The sequence below is a fragment of the Panthera uncia genome (assembly GCF_023721935.1).
Source record: "Panthera uncia isolate 11264 chromosome A3 unlocalized genomic scaffold, Puncia_PCG_1.0 HiC_scaffold_12, whole genome shotgun sequence".
NCBI lineage: Eukaryota > Metazoa > Chordata > Mammalia > Carnivora > Felidae > Panthera > Panthera uncia.
Window position 1 is genome coordinate 21,328,007 of NW_026057579.1, and position 17,776 is coordinate 21,345,782.

Genomic DNA, 17,776 nt, shown 5'->3' on the forward strand with positions numbered 1-17,776 from the left:
GCAGTCGGTTAAGCGTCCGACTTCAGCCAGGTCACGATCTCGCGGTCCGTGAGTTCGAGCCCCGCGTCGGGCTCTGGGCTGATGGCTCAGAGCCTGGAGCCTGCTTCCGATTCTGTGTCTCCCTCTCTCTCTGCCCCTCCCCCGTTCATGCTCTGTCTCTCTCTCTGTCCCAAAAATAAATAAAAAACGTTGAAAAAAAATAAAATAAAATAAAATAAAAGATACATATGTACTTGGCAAACCTATGAATAAAACCAGATGAAGGATGCGCCTGGGTGGCTCAGCTGTTAACCGTCCGACTCTTGGTTTCAGCTGAGGTCACGATCTCAGTTTCAGGAGTTCGAGTCCCTCACTGGGCTCTGTGCTAACAGCGCAGAGCCTGCTTGGATTATCTCTCTCCCTCCCTGCCTCTCCCCTACCCATGCTGTCTCTCTCTCAAAATAAAGGACTTTAAAAAAAAAAAAAAAAAAGCAGAAGAAGAACACAAATTCAGAATAGAGTATCTCCTGCACAAAAGGAAAGAAATATGACCAAAGAAAGGCACACAGATACATTGGTGTTTGTTTTGAGTGAGGCAGTGTATGTGTTTATCTTATTATTAATTTAACTATACATATGTAACTTTTATGTAAAACATTTCTCTCCAAAATGTTTAAATGTTTTTAAATAAAGAAGGAAACCTATGCACAGACAGTATGTTCCTACTTCTAATTAAAACGAACAAAAATTTTTCGGGTGCCTGGCTGGCTCACTTGGAAGAACACGAAACTTGTCATCTCAGGATCATGAGTTCAAGCTCCATGATGGGGGTAGAGTTTACTTAAAAAATAAAATAGGGGCTCCTGGGTGGCTCAGTCGGTTGGGCGTCCGACTTTGGCTCAAGTCATGATCTCACGGTCCGTGAGTTCAAGCCCCACATCGGGCTCTGTGCTGACAGCTCAGAGCCTGGAGCCTGTTTCGGATTCTGTGTCTCCCTCTCTCTCTGACCTTCCCCCATTCATGCTCTGTCTCTCTCTGTCTCAAAAATGAATAAAAGTTAAAAAAAATTAACAAATAAATAAATAAATAAAAATAAAAATAAATTTAAAATATTAAAAATTTTAAGAGATAAAAGACTGGAAAAACCCATGAAACTGACAATAGTGATTATCTCCGGGTGATGGAATTTCAAATGATTTCAATTTCTTTCAATATTTTTCTGTATATTTTTCAACAGAAAATATGCACATAATGCTAACGACTGATTTTAAAATATATTAAAAATAATTCTTCTAAAATTATATATCTAGGGGCGCCTGGGTGGCTCAGTAGGGTAAGGATCTGACTCTTGATCTCAGCTCGGGTCACAATCTCACGGTTTGTGAGATGAGCCCTGTGACAGACTGCAATGACAATCAATGCAAGACCTGCTTCAGATTCTCTCTCTCCCTCCCTGTCTGCCCTTCCCTCACTTGTGCACACGTGTGCATGCTCTCTCTCTAAATAAATAAATAAACATTAAACAAAAATGGTTACAGGGCACCTGGGCAGCTCAGTCACTTAAGCGTCCAACTTTGGCTCAGGTCACGATCCCATCGTGAGTTCAAGCCCCACATTGGGTTCTCTGCTGTCAGTGCAGAGCCTGCTTTGGATCCTCTGTCCCCCTCGCTCTCTGCCCCTCCCTGGCTCACCTTGCTCTTTCTCTCTCAAAAATAAGCAAACATTAAAAAAAAGATACTTTCACTTAAAAACAATGGTTACAAAAGTAAATTAAAAATAAATTAATAAAATTACATATTTAGATATATAGGAAAACTAACCAAATGATAATCCATACAAAAAACTGAAAATACTTCATCTCCAAAAATTTTTATTTTCATGATATATTATGTTTAGAGAACTGCTAAGATCATTGCTTAGTTCTTAAACTCTGCCTACTGAACTGAAAAGAAATTTAAAAAGAAAAAAAATTAAGACAAATAATGAAATGGAAGACTCACCTATGAGAAATGTTAAATTTCTGGACAATCCGTTTTCCATTGGCTAACCAGATCTGTACATTAGTGATGGGTTCCAGGTTGTTTAGTTGAACAACAGACAAATTTTTATTCTCGACTTCAATACTCTTTGCCTTAGAAACAATTTTTGGTGTGGCACTAAGAAAATCCAGACAACAAAATCAGATGCATGTTGTTCATTAAGCAAAACCTTATCATTAAATAATTGCTACAAAAATTTTACATTAAGTATACTTTAGCAAGATTTTAGTAAGTCAATGCTATTTCCTCAATAATAACAATATTATTTATGTCCATCATATATGATGAGATGAATGTAGGAACCTAATGAAATTAGGCATATCTGAGTAATTTGTAAGACTGTAGAATGCTATGTAAATATATGATAAAATATTGTAAATATATTGTAATTATTTAAATAGCACCTTACAGAATAATTTTACAGGGTTATTAGATCCATGGACTTTACCTTTACCTACTACTCCCCATTTCTGTAAGAAATGGGGCACCTGGGTGGCTCAGTCAGTTAGTGTTCGACTTCAGCTCAGGTCATGATCTCACAGTTCCTGAGATGGAGCCCCATGACAAGTTCTGTGCTGACAGCTCAGAGCCTGGAGCCTGTCTTCAGATTCTGTGACTCCCTCTCTCTCTGCCCCTCCCCTAATTGCGTTGTCTCTCTCTCTCTCTCTCTCCCAAAAATAAATAAAACTTTAAAAAAATTTTCTGTAAAAAATAAGAAGTTTTCAAGAGATTAATCTTTGGGTTATAAAGGGGGAAAAAAAGGAAGTAAAGTATTTCCTGATTATTCTGAAAGTTATATCTGAATTTTTTTTTAATGTTTATTCATTTTTGAGACAGAGAGACAGAGCATGAGTGGGGGTGGAGGGGAATGTGTGCAGACAGAGAGAGGGAGACACAGAACTCAAAGCAGGCTCCATGCCGTCAGCACAGAGCCTAATATGGGGCTCAAACTCACAAACCATGAGATCATGACCTGAGCTGAAGTTGGACGCTTAACCGAGCCACCCAGGTACCTCAACATCTGAATATTTTTATATGTGTGGATGAATATGTAGATAACTTTACCAACCTTGATAATATATGAGAATGCATAAAAATACAAGTGATCACATATGTAACCTCTTTGTAATTGTGTCATAAGACAGAGTTAGATATGATGAAGACTGCAAAATGTGACACTAAAGGCTTTGATATGGATACTAACTTTATCATGCATTTTTTCAGTTTTATTACCGCACAATTCAGATACTTATCACAGAACACAACGTTGAAGGCACTGATAAGTAAAAAGTTGAACCCTATATTCAAAACTTAACATATGTACTCTGTAACATTAATGGCAATGATCAAGGAGTGGGTGCAAGGGAGAAAAATTATATATACATCCAATTCTGCCTAATGTCCTAAATAATCCACGTCCTTTTAATTTGGTAAAATCAAAAAAGCCTCCATGATTTTTTTAGTGTACTACCAGCATGTGTTAATTTACACTAAAGTAAATAGGACCTAGGAGTCCTCATGAAAGTTAAGAATAATCTCACTTCCAATAAGAGAAATGATAAGGTCTTTATATATGGTCTATATTGTAAAATAATGACAAGCTGAGTATTAGTCAAGCCTCTGTTTATGGAAAGCACAGCTAATGAGCCTATTTACCTTCCCAGTCTATGACCCTGTCCTGAAAAGGGCTGGAACACCGGCTTCGTTGACACACATACTTCATTTTTTTTGTCTTCAACTTTAACATCCACCTCCTCTTTATCAAAAATTCCCTGTAATTCCAAAGGTAATTCCCTAGGAAGGAAAAGAAAGTGATAAAGCTCCCGATACGTTTTTTCTTTCTCTGAAAAACATATTCCGTATGCAAACAGAACTGAAAAGTATATAGAAATAAGAGGCATATATAATACAATAAAAAACTAAATATATTCTTAAGACTTTATTTTTAAGTAATCTCTCCACCCAATGTGGGGCTCAAACCCACAACCCAATCAAGAGTCAGATGTTTTACTGACTGAGCCAGCTATTTGCTCCCAAACTGGATGTATTTAAAATACAGTCAAATAAGATGAATACCAAGAAATAAGAACAATACAGAGTAATTTCTTTTCATGTTTGTTCATTTATTTTTGAGAGAGCCCACACACGAGTTGGGGAGGGGCAACGAGAGAGGAAACACAGAATCTGAAGCAGGCTCCAGGCTCTGAGCCGTCAGCACAGGGCCCGACGTGGGGCTCGAACGCACAAACTGTGGAGACCATGACCTGAACTGAAGTCAGATGCTTAACTGACTGAGCCACCCAGGTGTCCCAAATACAGAGTTAATTTTTAAGACTACAAATTCATGAACAGCTTGCATTACTCAGCAGTACCTAGAATAGTACTAAAGTCATGAAATATTTGATGACTATATTCTGCTAAATTTAAACAATTTGATCTCTTTGTAGGTGTCTGAATAAAACTAAAAATGTGCTAGAAAAATCAGGCTCCCATTTCCACTTTTAAATAGAAATATAAAAAAATGAAAAACTATATAGATTTACTCTACACATGATGAAATAAAATACAAAACATGTAGAATTTAAAAAAGCGTTTTCACATTTCATACTCCTAACAGAAAGATAAAGTAACACAGTTAGGACGTGGACTCCATCAGAGGCTCTGTCTCATATACCACAGATGCTTCTCTTCTGAACAAGGTAAACTTTTTTGAATCTTACGATCTTTTAAAAGCAGAGTCTTGGGGCGCCTGGGTGGCTCAGTCGGTTGAGCGTCCGACTTTGGCTCAGGTCATGATCTCACGGTCCGTGAGTTTGAGCCCCGTGTCAGGCTCTGTGCTGACCGCTCAGAGCCTGGAGCCTGTTTCAGATGCTGTGTCTCCCTCTCTCTCTGACCCTCCCCCATTCATGCTCTGTCTCTGTCTCAAAAATAAACAAAAGTTAAAAAAAAAAAAATTTAAAAGCAGTCTTTTCTAATGAACACTTGAAAGTTTACAATGTTATGGAATACACAGATATATGAGCAATGAACTTCCATGGGAAAATTTTAACGAAATTACAAGTTTTAACATATTTATAAAATAATTTTTTCTTGATAACTGAAATAATACAAATTCATTTTATACTTAGGATTTTTGTACTTTTCTGTATATGTTATACTTCAAAAAATTTTTATTTAAAAATAAGCAATACATGTTTGTTCTAAAAAAAAAAAAGATGTAAAAAATGTAAACATAAGTCAACTTGGAAAGTGACAATCCTAGGGTACTTGGGTGGCTCAGTTGGTTAAGTGACTAACTCTTATTCTCAGCTCAGCTAATGATTTCATGGTTCCTGAGATCAAGCCCTGAGTCAGGCTTTGCACTGATCGGTGGAGCCTTCTTGGGATCCTCTCTCAATGCCATCCCCCATACCCTCATACATTCACTCTCTCTCAAAATCAATAAATAAATAACTGAAAAGAAAGAAAGTGACATTCCTTATAAACCTACTCTCACTTTAATAAAAAAAACTGGGGCACCCGGCTGGCTCAGTTGGTAGACTATGCAATGCTTTCACTTTTTTTTTTTTAAAGTAATCTCTACACCCAATGTAGGGCTCAAACGCACAACCCCTAGGGCTCAGGAACCTGAGATCGAGAATCACATGTTCCACCAACTGAACCAGTCAGGTGCCCTGAGCATGCAATTCTTGATCTTGGTTGGGATTGTGAGTTCAAGCCCCATGTTGGGCCTAGAGCTTACATTAAAACAAAAACATAAACAACACACGTTGGGGCACCTGGGTGGCTCAGTCAGTTAACTGTCTGACTTCAGCTCGGGTCATGATCTCGCAGTTCGTGAGTTCAAGCCCCGTGTCTGGGTCTGTGCTGAGAGCTCAGAGCCTGTAGCCTGCTTCAGATTCTGTGTCTCCCTCTCTCTCTACCCCTCCCCCACTCATGTTCTGTCTCTGTCTCTCTCTAGAAAATAAACATTAAAAAAAATTTTAAAACCCCACAAAACTCTGGTGTTTTATCTCCTAGATTTTCTCTATACATATAATAAAACTCCATGTAATTGTTTTATTCTTTCTGCAGATGATGTATACAAATTATCAGTATTCTCTGCAAACTGCTTTTTTTTTTTTTTTTTTTTAAAGTTTATTTATCTGTTTTGAGAGAGACAGAGCACCAGCAGGGGAGAGGCAGTGAAAGACAGAGAAAGAGAATCTCAAGCAGACTTCATGCTGTCAACACAGAGCCTGACGTGGGGTTGGATCTCACGAAGTGTGAGATGAAGACATGAGCCAAAATCAAGAGTCAGACGCTCAACTGACTGAGCTACCCAGGTGTCCCTGCAAACTTTTTAAAAATAAAAGATACCACAGAAATCTTCTCATGTTAATATATAGACGTATATCATTCACTTTTATCAAATGCATACTGTTATAAAGCAGATCAAACGGTACAAATACATAAAATGTTCTTTCCATTTTTTTCTTAGTGATTCATAGGAATTGTATATATATTCCATTTGCATGACATACATGAAACAAGTACTTCCAGTCTGGCAGTTCTCTTTTGACTGCATATAAGTGTTGCTGGTAAATATGTTTTTAATATTTATATAATGAGATTTATCTATATTTTTTACACTGCTTCAGAGATTCGTGCCAACCATAGCTATATGTAATAATGTGGATTCTGCCAAATGAAACATGCTTAAAATATCCTTGAGTTTACAAAGAGTGCTTACCCCTTTTTGATGGAGTTTAGAAACTGCTGACTTGCACCATCAGAGTAACTTCGGAAATCGTCATTGACCGTGAATCCGTTTTTCCATAATTTTATACTAACATCTACCTGCAAAACAGTAAGAAAAAAATGTATTATGTTAATAAAATGTACTAGATTAAAATCCTGCATTTTTTTCTATTGTATATATTTTATGTATCATTCATTTCCTTTTTAAAATTGATAAAATTGACATAGAACATTGTACTTATTTTTAGTGTACAACAAAATGACCTTATATATGCACATATTGCGAGATGATGATCACATTTTGGTCAACATCCATTACCAAACTACAATTTTTTTTCCAGTTTTACTGAGAAACTAATACACATCACTATGTAAGTTTAATGCATAGAACATTATGCTCTGATTTACGTGTATTGTAAAATAATTACCACAATAGGTTCAGCTAACACTCATAATACTCCTATAGATACAATAAAAAGAAAAGAAGGGGTGCCTGGGTGGCTCAGCTGGTTGAGCATCCAACTTCGGCTCTTGGTTCCTGAGTTCCAGTCCCAGGTCCAGCTCTGTGCTGACAGCTCAGAGCCTGGAGCCTGCTTCAGAACTGTGTCTCCCTCTCTCTCTGCCCCTCCCCTGCTTGTGTTCTGTCTCTCTCTCTCTCTCAAAAAATACATAAACATTTTAAAAAATTTAAAAAAAAAACAAAGAGAAAAAAAAATTTTCTCCTTGTGATGACAACTCAGAAGATTTACTCTAATTTTCCTATGTATCAGAGCAGTCGTCCATTGTGCATTATAACTCCAGTAATTATTTATCTTACACTTGGAAGTTTGTACATCCTGATCACCTTCTGCAAAATTTTTTTTTTAACATTTATTTATTTTTGAGAGACAGACAGCAAGACACAATGCGAGCAGGGGAGGGGCAGAGAGGGAGACAGAATCTGAAGAAGGCTCCAGGCTCTGAGCTGTCAGCACAGAGCCCAACATGGGCCTCAAACCCATGAACTTCAAAATCATGACCTGAGTTGAAGTTGGATGCTTAACCCACTTAGCCACCAAGGTGCCTTTTTAATGTATCACTCTTAAGAGCAAACTTCAAGTGTAAAATATCAAAAATAATGTATATAGGGATCCTTGGCTGGCTCAGTCGGTATAACATGAGACTCTTGACCTGGTTGTGAGTTTGAGCCCCAGTTGGGCATAAAGTTCACTTTAAAAAATGTATATACAGGGGTGTCTGGATGGCTTAGTTGGTTAAGCATCTGACTTCAGCTCAGGTCATGCTCTCATGGTTTGAGAGTTTGAGCCTCAAGTTGGGCTCTGCACTGCCAGTGCAGACCCTGCTTGGGATTCTCTCTCTCTCTCCCTGTCTCTCTGTCCCTCTCCGACTCAAACTTTCTCAAAATAAACTTAAAAAAATAAAAATAGGGGCGCCTGGGTGGCTCAGTCGGTTAAGTGACCGACTTCAGCTCAGGTCATGATCTCACGGTCCGTGAGTTCGAGCCCCGCATCGGGTTCTGTGCTGACCGCTCAGAGCCTGGAGCCTGTTTCGGATTCTGTGTCTCCCTCTCTCTCTGACCCTCCCCCGTTCATGCTCTGTCTCTCTCTGTCTCAAAAATAAATAAATGTTGGGGCGCCTGGGTGGCGCAGTCGGTTAAGCGTCCGACTTCAGCCAGGTCACGATCTCGCGGTCCGTGAGTTCGAGCCCCGCGTCGGGCTCTGGGCTGATGGCTCAGAGCCTGGAGCCTGTTTCCGATTCTGTGTCTCCCTCTCTCTCTCCCCTCCCCCGTTCATGCTCTGTCTCTCTCTGTCCCAAAAATAAATAAACGTTGAAAAAAAAAAAATTAAAAAAAAAAAAAATAAATAAATGTTAAAAAAAATTTATTTTAAATAAAAATAAAAATAAAGGCTACATTTAAAATAAAAATAAAAAATAAAATAAAATAAAAATAAAAATAAAAAATGCATATACAGAAACAGAACAAGGGATGCCTGGGTGGCTGAGTTGGTTAAGCATCCAATGCTGGCTCAGGTCATGATCTCAGTTTGTGAGTTGAAGCCCCACATCAGGATGTCTGCCGTCAGCGCAGAGCAGGCTTTAGATCTTCTGTCTCCCTCTCTTTCTGCTCCTTCCCTTCCTCTCTCTTGTGTGCTCTCCTTTTTTAATATTTAAAAAAATTTTTTTTAACATTTATTCATTTTTGAGAGACAGACAAAGCATGCGTGGGGGAAGGGCAGAGTGAGAGGGAGAAACAGAATCTGAAGCAGGCTCCAGGCTCTGAGCTGTCAGCACAGAGCCCGACGAGGGGCCTGAACTCACGAACCAGGAGATCACAACCCCAGCCGAAGTCGGACGCTTAACCAACTGAGCCACCCAGGCACCTCAGCATGCTCTCTCTTAAAAATAAACATTAAAAAAAATAAAAAATAAAATAAAACAAAACAAAATAAAATAGAGCAAAACAGGGGTGCTTGGCTGGCTCAGACTGTGGAGCACATGATTCTTGATCTTGGGGTTCTAAGTTTGAGCCCCACATTGCATGTGGAGATAACTTAAAAATAAAAAAATAGGGGCGCTTGGGTGACTCAGTCAGTTAAGCATCCAACTTCAGTCCAGGTCAAGATTTTACAGTTCATGGATTCTAGCCCCGAGTAGGGCTCTGTGCTGACGGTTCAGAGCCTGGAGCCTGCTTCAGATTGTGTCTCCCTTTCCCTCTGCTCCTCCACCACTCACTCTGTTTCTCTAACTCTAAAAAAAATGAATAACGTTAATAATAATATCTTTAAAAAATACTAAAATAAAATAGAACAAAACAACAAAGAGGTAGAAAATAGGAGAAATAATATAAAAATTAAGTGCCTGGGTGGCTCAGTTGGTTAAGCAGCCAACTCGATTTTGGCTCAGGTCATGATCATGGTTTGTGAGTTTGAGCCACGCATAACGTTTTGTTTTTTGCACTGGCAGTGTGGAGCCTGCTTGGGATTCTCTCTCTGCCCTTCCCGGCTCCCACTCTCTCAAAATAAATAAAAGGGGGGAGGGGGAGGGGGAGGGGGAGGGGAAGAAAAAAGAAGAGAGAAAAGAACAGAAAATGTCCTAGAATAGTAAAACAAGGGCTTCTACATTGAATGAATGAAAAAGGACCCACATCAAGGCCCATGAGAACATAGAATTAAATATTCTAAAAGCTTTCAGGGAGGGGCTCCTGGGTGGGTCAGTCAGTTAAGCATCCAACTTCAGCTCAGGTCTTGATCTCACAGTTTGTGGGTTCGATCCCTGCATCAGGCTCCGTGCCTGCTTGGGATTCTGTGTTTCTGTCTCCCTCTGCCCCTCCCCTACTCACGCTCGGTCTCTGTCTCTCAAAAAATAAACATTAAAAAAAAAAAAAAAAAAGACTTTAAAGCTTTCAGGAAGTAAAAAATGTGCCACATACAAAAGCTCAGATACCAGAATGGCATTGTATCAATCAAGTGTGAAGGCAGAATAAAGGGAAACATAGACTTAGGCTTGCAAGGCTTTTTTTTTTTCCCTCTTAATTACAGAGAGTGCGCATGCTCCAACAAGTGAATAAGGGAGAAGAACAGAGGGAGGCAGGGAGGGAGGGGGAGGAAGAGAGGAGGGGAGGGAGAGGGAGAGAGGGAGAGGGAGGAAGTGGGGAGAGACGGGGGGAGAGAGAGGGAGAGAGAGGGAGAGAGAGGGAGAAAGAGGGAGAGAGAGAGGACCTTAAGTAGGCTCCATGTTCAGCTTGGAGCCCAATGTGGGGCTAGATTCCAGCATCCTGGGACCATGCACTGAGCCAAAATCAAGAGTCATCTTGAACACCAAAGGATGCTCAATGACTGAGGTACCCAGGCACCCCTAGGCTTACAAGGTTTTAAGCCATCTATTTCCAATGCTCTCTTCTCTTCACACTGTTTTTTATAAAGCTATCCCAAGCCTGGCTTCATCAAGGGCATTCTTCATTGAAACTGTAGCATGCCCCTGACCAAGAGCAGGGAGAAAAAATATGGTAATGACTCGTACAGTTTGGTGCTACTGCCTTGATGCCTCCTAAGGCACCAGCAGTTTAACCCACATTGCTTTTGTGGTATTAGTGCAATGTCAACACAGTGGAAAAGGTAATAATAACTTACTATTATTATGAAAACACTTTTGACCTCATGGACCCAAAATATGGTCCCTATTTTGAGAAACACTGGAAGAGAAAAAATTATGGACATTTACCTGTTTCTTCTGTTCAGTGGGAGACACACATTTGGCACCAACCTTCTCAGCTTCCTCAAAAAGGCTGTCAACAAAATATTCACAATTTGTTTGTCGATCATCACTAAGAGGTTGGTTGTCAGATCCTGTTTCACAGACCCTACACATAAAAAAAGAAAAATAAGCAGTACTAATTTTCCAAAAAATTACATGAATTGTTCTTGTTAAGGGATCTTGAACTCAGACGCTTCCTTGTACACAATTCAGACTCACTTCTAAATTAAAATCTTTTTTTAATGTTTTATTTTTGAGAGAGAGGGAGGGAGGGAGGGAGGGAGGGAGAGAGAACAAGCAGGGGAGGGGCACAGAGACAGGGAGACAGAATCTGAAGCAGGCTCCAGGCTCTGAACTGTCAGCATGGAGTCCAATGCAGGGCTTGAACTCATGATCCACGGGACCATGACCTGAATAGAAGTCGGATGCTTAGCTGTTGACTAAACCACCCAGGTGCCGAGACCCACTTCTAAATTAAGATTCTAGCAGATATGTGACCTTGGGAAGTCATTAACCCTTTTGGTCCAGAGCAAGGTCTTCTCCACTTCAGTCTACTCACATTTGGGGAGGGATAGTTCTTTGTTGTGTGAGCTGCCCTGTCCATTGTAGGGTATTCAGCAGCACATGTGGCCTTTATCCACTAGATGCCAGTATCATGCTTACTCCACCCACCCCTTCTTCCAGTGTTAAAACAACTGAAACCATCTCTAGACATTCCCAGGTGTCCTCTGGGGGACAAAACTTCACCAGGTTGAAAATCACTGGTCCAGAGGAAAAAAAATGTGTTCTTTGTAAAAAGCTCAAAATAGCTTCACAAGGTTACTGCAAAGGCTGTTTTTTGTTTTTTGGTTTTTTTCTTTGCTATCAGCACAGAGCCCGATGCTGGGCTCGATCCCACAAATTGTGAGATCATGACAAGAGCCTCAATCAAGACTAGGACTCTTAACCTACTGAACCACCCAGGTGCCCTTGCAGAGGCTGCTTGTAGGCAAACAGGGTTGAGCAATGGAATGTGAAAAGGTCCCACAGTGACCAGTTGGCTATGAAGAGGCCCAGCAGGTGACCCACCTCAAAACATCCATAGGCCCTAACAATGGGCTACTCACAACCAAGAAGTTACCAAAAAAGGGAAAATTCCATGTGTTCCCATACCTCTTCACTTTTCCCCTTTAAAACAACCCCCACCCACTGCCTTGTTGCAGCCCCTGCTCCTTTGAAGTGTATTCAATAAACCCTATCTCCTTTGTTCTGCCTGAGGTGAATTCTTTCACATTTGAGGGCCCTCATCCAATCGATTGAGAGACACCCCATTTAGACACCACAGTTACTATGTACCTTTTGGTCACAGAAAGCACTTTTGAACTAAAGGGGATAGTGTGTCAGGAACGGTCCTAATCATAGTTTTGATTTGCGTAACTTCAGAATGAGATTTCTCACTGAAGACTTTGATTTGTAATTAATACTCCACTATTTTTTAAATCAATTATTTTATTTATTTTATTTTATTATTTTTACATAAAAAAATTTTTTAATATATTTATTTTTGAGGAGGAGAGAGGCGGGGGGGGGGGGGGGAGGAAGGCGCACAGAATCCAAAGCAAGCTCCAGACTCAGAGGTCAGCACAGAGCCCAACGCGGGGCTCCAACTCATGAACCGCGAGATCATGACCTGAGCTGAAGTCAGATGCTTAACCGACTGAGCCACCCAGGCGCCCCTTATATTTTTTTGAAAAGAGAGAGAGAGAGAGCGAGCATGCACACATGAGCATGGAGAGGCGGGGGGAGGCACAGAGGGAAAAGGGAAAGAGAGAATCCTAAACAGGCTCCATGTTCAGCACACAGCCCAACATGGGGCTCAACCCCATGACCCTGGGATCATGACCTCAGCTGAAATCAAGAGTTGAACTTTCAACCAACTGAGCCACCCAGGAGCCCCTTATTATTCAAGATTTTCTTTTTAAATAATCTCAAAGCCCAACATGGGACCTGAATTTACAACCAGGAGATCAAGAGTCACATGCTCCTTTGACTGAGCCAGCCAGGTGCCTCTCTATTTTTCTTTTTTAAAATGTTTATTTATTGGGATGGCTAGGTGTCTCAGTTGGTTAAGCATCTGACTTTTGGTCAGGTCATGATCTCGCAGTTCATGGGTTCGAGCCCCATGTTGGGCTTTGTGCTGACAGCTCAGAGCCCGGAGCCTGCTTCGAATTCTGTGTCTCCCTTTCTCTCTCTGCCCCTCCCCTGCTCGTGCTGTCTCTCTCTCTCTCAAAAATAAATAAACATTGGAAAAAAATTTTAATGTTTATTTATTTATTTATTTTGAGAAAGAGAGAGAGAGAGAGAGAGAGGGAAAGAGGGAGAGAGCATGAGTGGGGAAGGGCAGAGAGAGAGAGAGGGAGAGAGAGAGAATCCCAAGCAAGCTCTACGTTGTCATCTCATCGTAGAGCCCAATGTAGAGCTCAAACCCATGAACCGTGAGTTCATGACCTGAGCTGAAATCAAGAGCTGGACACTCAACTGACTGAGACACCCAGGCACCTATTTTTTCTTAAATTTAGGTATAAACTGACATATTAGTTTTAGGTCAACAACATGATTCGATATTTGTACCTACTATGAAATGATCAGCACAGCAAGTCTAGTTAACATATATCACCATTAACAGGTACAGAATTTTTTTTTGTGATGAGAACTTTAAAAAAAATTTTTTTTAATGAGGGCCGCCTGGGTGGCTCAGTCGGTTGAGCGTCCAACTTCGGCTCAGGTCACGACCTCGCACCTGGTGAGTTGGAACCCCGCGTCTGGCTCTGTGCTAACAGCTCGGAGCCTGGAGCCTGCTTCGGATTCTGTGTCTCCCTCTCTCTCTGCCCCTAACCCACTCGCATTCTGTCTCTGTCTCTCTCAAAAATAAATAAACATTAAAAAAATTTTAAAAAAATATTTTAAATGATTTTTAAAAATTTTTAATGTTTATTTTGGGATGGGGGGGGGGCGGGAGGGAGGAGCAGAGAGAGAGGGAGACACAGACTCTAAAGCAGGCTCCAGGCTCTGAGCTGTCAGCACAGAGCCTGATGCAGGGCTCCAAATCACAAACTGTGAGATCATGACCTGAGCTGAAGTAGGATGCTTAATGACAGCCACGCATGTGCCCCAGTGATGAGAACGTTTAAGATTTACTCCCTCAGCAACTTCCCAATATACAACAGAATATTATTAACTATAGTTGCTATGCTGTATAGTATATCCCCATTACTTATGACTGGAAATTTGTACCTTTTGAGTCTCTTCGTCCATTTCACCTACTCCCATCTACTGGTTTTTATTTTGCATTTATGTTTTATTTTGTATTTTTATTTTGCATTATGTTTTTTTTTTTTACGAGAAATGTGTAATTTTTTAAAAATGTTCATTTATTTTTGAGATAGAGACAGAGCAGGAGTGGGGAGGGGCAGAGAGAGAGGGAAACACAGAATCCAAAACTGGCTCCAAGCTCTGAGTTGTCAGTACAGAGCCCAACGAGGGGCTTGAACCCACAAACCGTAAGATCATGACCTGAGCCAAAGTCAGATGCTCAACCGACTGAGCCACCCAGGTGCCCCTGTCATAAAAGAAATACTACTGAAGACATTGTTTGAAAGAAAAGATGGTTTCTGGTTTATCTTTTTTTAAGTCATACAGAAAATTCATCTATGTACTGAAATACAATTTCTCAGATTCCATAAATAATGACAACATTTTTGGAGCTCTCATACTGTGCCAGGAACTGCAAGGTAGATATTCTTATCCACATTTTTATAGATAAGGAAAATGAGTCACAGAAAGGCTAAGTTACGTGAATTTACACAGCTAGTAAGTGACAAAGACAGAATCCAAACCCTGTTAATCCGTCTTCCACATCTATGCACCTAAGCATGATATGCTATAAAGCTTCTCTTTTTTTTAATTTTTTTAACGTTTATTTTTGAGACAGAGACAGAGCATGAGCGGGGGAGGGAGAGAGAGAGGGAGAGACACGGAATCTGAAGAGGGCTCCAGGCTCTGAGTTATCAGCACAGAACCCGATGCGGGGCTCGAACTCACGGACCTTGAGATCATGACCTGTGCCGAAGTCGGACACTTAACCGACTGAGCCACCCAGGCGCCCCTATAAAGCTTCTCTTAATAGCTAACATTTACTGAGCACTTATTATATATTTTAGGAACTATTTCAAGTACTCCACATGAGTTAACTCATTCAACCTGCACACTGACCTAAAAGGCACATATTATTTTTATCCCTGTTTAACACGTCAAGAAAAAGCTTAAGCAAGTTGCCCAAGATCACAAAACTATTCGAAAGCAGTTCGAAAACTGAACTCAGGCACCCAATGCCTGTACTCTTAATCACTGTCCTAGAGAAAATAGTCATCACTATATTATTATGTGCTGGGGCACCTGGCTGGCTCAGGCAGTAGACAATGTATTTCTTGATCCTGGAGTCATGAGTTCGAGCCCCATGTTGGGAATAAAGATTACCTCATAAAAAATAATAACCTTTAAAAAACTGCCGATACTCAGAGCAATATTTTAATGTAGGCATGCTCTCTTTACTCTTCTAGGTGATCTCTATATACAAAGATGCTTCATATTATCACAAAGTATTAATTTTATTTTGCATTTATGTTGTCATAAAAGAAATATTAAAATTTTAATGTTCACTATTTTTGAGAGAGAGACAGCACGCGAGCGGGGTGGGGCCTTTCTCAGAGCAAAGACAGGATACTTCTTAATAAAAAGAATCACATGCTAAGACAATTTCTCACAGTACTAATGATTTTCCCCTCTCTTCAGTCAGTACAGCTGTGTAGCAGTAGAGGCTACTGCCTACCAGTTGAGGCTTTGGTGTCTGTGTTTAGGAACTGAGTCACACTGACTGGGTGAGAAACCTACTAGCCTCTGTGTGATGGGGCTTCCTCATCTGCAAATGCAGACACTACCACCTATCTTTCATGGTTGCTGTGAAGATTAGAAGCAAACACATACAAAAACCTATACCTGATATACAGTTTCTATCAGTACACACACTGGCACACAATATTAGATAATGATATCATTATGACCACTCAATCCTCTCTGGTATTTGTTTTTTTCTGTTCAGAATGAAAGCGGACTTTGGGTGCCTCCATCTTGACCTCACTCTCTAATTGGGGTCTTTCCAAAGTGTTTCTTGGCTTTTGCAAAAGACCCTGAGGACAATGCAACCTCCGATGGGAACTGAAACTACCCCCTTAAACAACAAGGACTGCCCTCAGCCAGCCAGCCCCTGACAGTGATTGACTCCAACACAATGATCGATTTGACCTTCAATGCCTACTTGCCCAGACCCACACACCTTTGCTGCACATTTTCCTTATATAAACCTGGAAGTATTTTCCGCACTCTGGAGACAATCTTTGAGATGCTAGTTTGCTCTTTCCTGGCTATCTTTCAGGTGTTGGCATCACAAAATAAATTCCTCTCTTGTTTCACAACCACTCTGCCTTTGGACTTTGTTGGTGGCCAGCGGCCATTCCTGTAGTGTTTGGGACCCCCTGTGCCTCGGCTATAAAAAAGCAGTTTATACTTGATTACTATGTACAAAGCCAATAAAGCTGACCATCTAAAGCAGCTTTACTCCTTTACCTATTTGATACGTAAATTCTACTAACCTTCATTATGTTAATTTGAGCCATTCAAATATCTATTGAGTACCTTCCATATGGTAGGTGGTAGGGGACACAAAGATGAGTAAGAAAATAGTCTAGGTTTTTAAAAGGTTCAGAGAACATCGTGTAAAGATGTACAGCTCTATGTCCACAAATTTGATAGCTTAGATAAAACGAACAGTCTTCAAACTTATAATCTACCAAAACTTACATGAGGAGGAAAAGATAATATGCCAAGGCTAGTATCTATTAAGAAAATTGAGGGGCACCTGGGGGCCTCAATTGGTTAAGCATCTGACTCTCGATCTCAGCTCAGGTCATGATCTCATGGTTCCTGAGATTGAGCCCTGCGTCAGGCTCTGCAATGACATTGCAGATCCTGCTTGGGATTCTCTCTCTCTCTCTGCCCCTCCCCAGCTAGGGCATGAGCTCCTGGGTTCTCTCTCTCTCTCAAAATAAATAAATAAACTTAAAACAAACAAACAAACAAACAAACAAAAAAACTCAGGGTGCCTGGGTGGCTCAGTCAGTTAAGTGTCCAACTAGATTTCTCCTCAGGTCATTATCCCAGGGTCGTGGGATGGAGCCCTGCGTTGGGCTCTGCACTGAGTGTGGAGCCTGCTTAAGATTCTCTCTCCTCCTCTGTCCCTCTCCCCGGCTTGAGCTAAAAGAAAAAAGAAAAAACGAAAATTGAGTCAATAATAATCCTCCAAAACAGAAAGCACCAGGCACAAAAGATTTTACTAGTGAATTCTGTTGAGGTTTTGGGGTGATAGTGTGGTTCATGGAGTCCAGAGCTGATGGCGAAGAAAGAATTCTTCAAGATGTTTTTGGGGCAAAAAGGTGATTTTATTAAAGCAAGGGGACAGGACCCATGGGCAGGAAGAGCTGCCCCGGATCCATGAGGAGAGACTGGAGTTGGGGGGGTAAAGTCCAGGGGAAGTTTCCAGTGAGATTTTCATATGCTAAAGAAGACTCACAGGATAGTGGAGGCCTAGCTATTTTCAAACTAAGGTTATTTTTCCCCCCAGCAAAGCATTAGCATTAAGATAGCAGGGAGTTCCTGGAGAAACCTCTGCC

At 40.7% G+C, this 17,776-nt stretch overlaps 1 protein-coding gene across 2 annotated transcripts in view; it reads right to left on the reverse strand.

Moving 5' to 3' along the window:
• The window catches only part of UBXN2A (UBX domain protein 2A), a 45,964-nt gene that overhangs the window by 10,884 nt on the left and 17,304 nt on the right, over window positions 1–17,776 (reverse strand). For both annotated transcript variants that reach the window (XM_049652472.1, XM_049652473.1), the window contains exons 3-6: window positions 10,980–11,118; window positions 6,751–6,857; window positions 3,675–3,812; window positions 1,980–2,135 (exon numbers count right to left, since the gene is read on the reverse strand). In XM_049652472.1, the coding sequence (XP_049508429.1) occupies window positions 1,980–2,135; window positions 3,675–3,812; window positions 6,751–6,857; window positions 10,980–11,118 (540 nt within the window). The remainder of the gene's footprint in view (window positions 1–1,979; window positions 2,136–3,674; window positions 3,813–6,750; window positions 6,858–10,979; window positions 11,119–17,776) is intronic.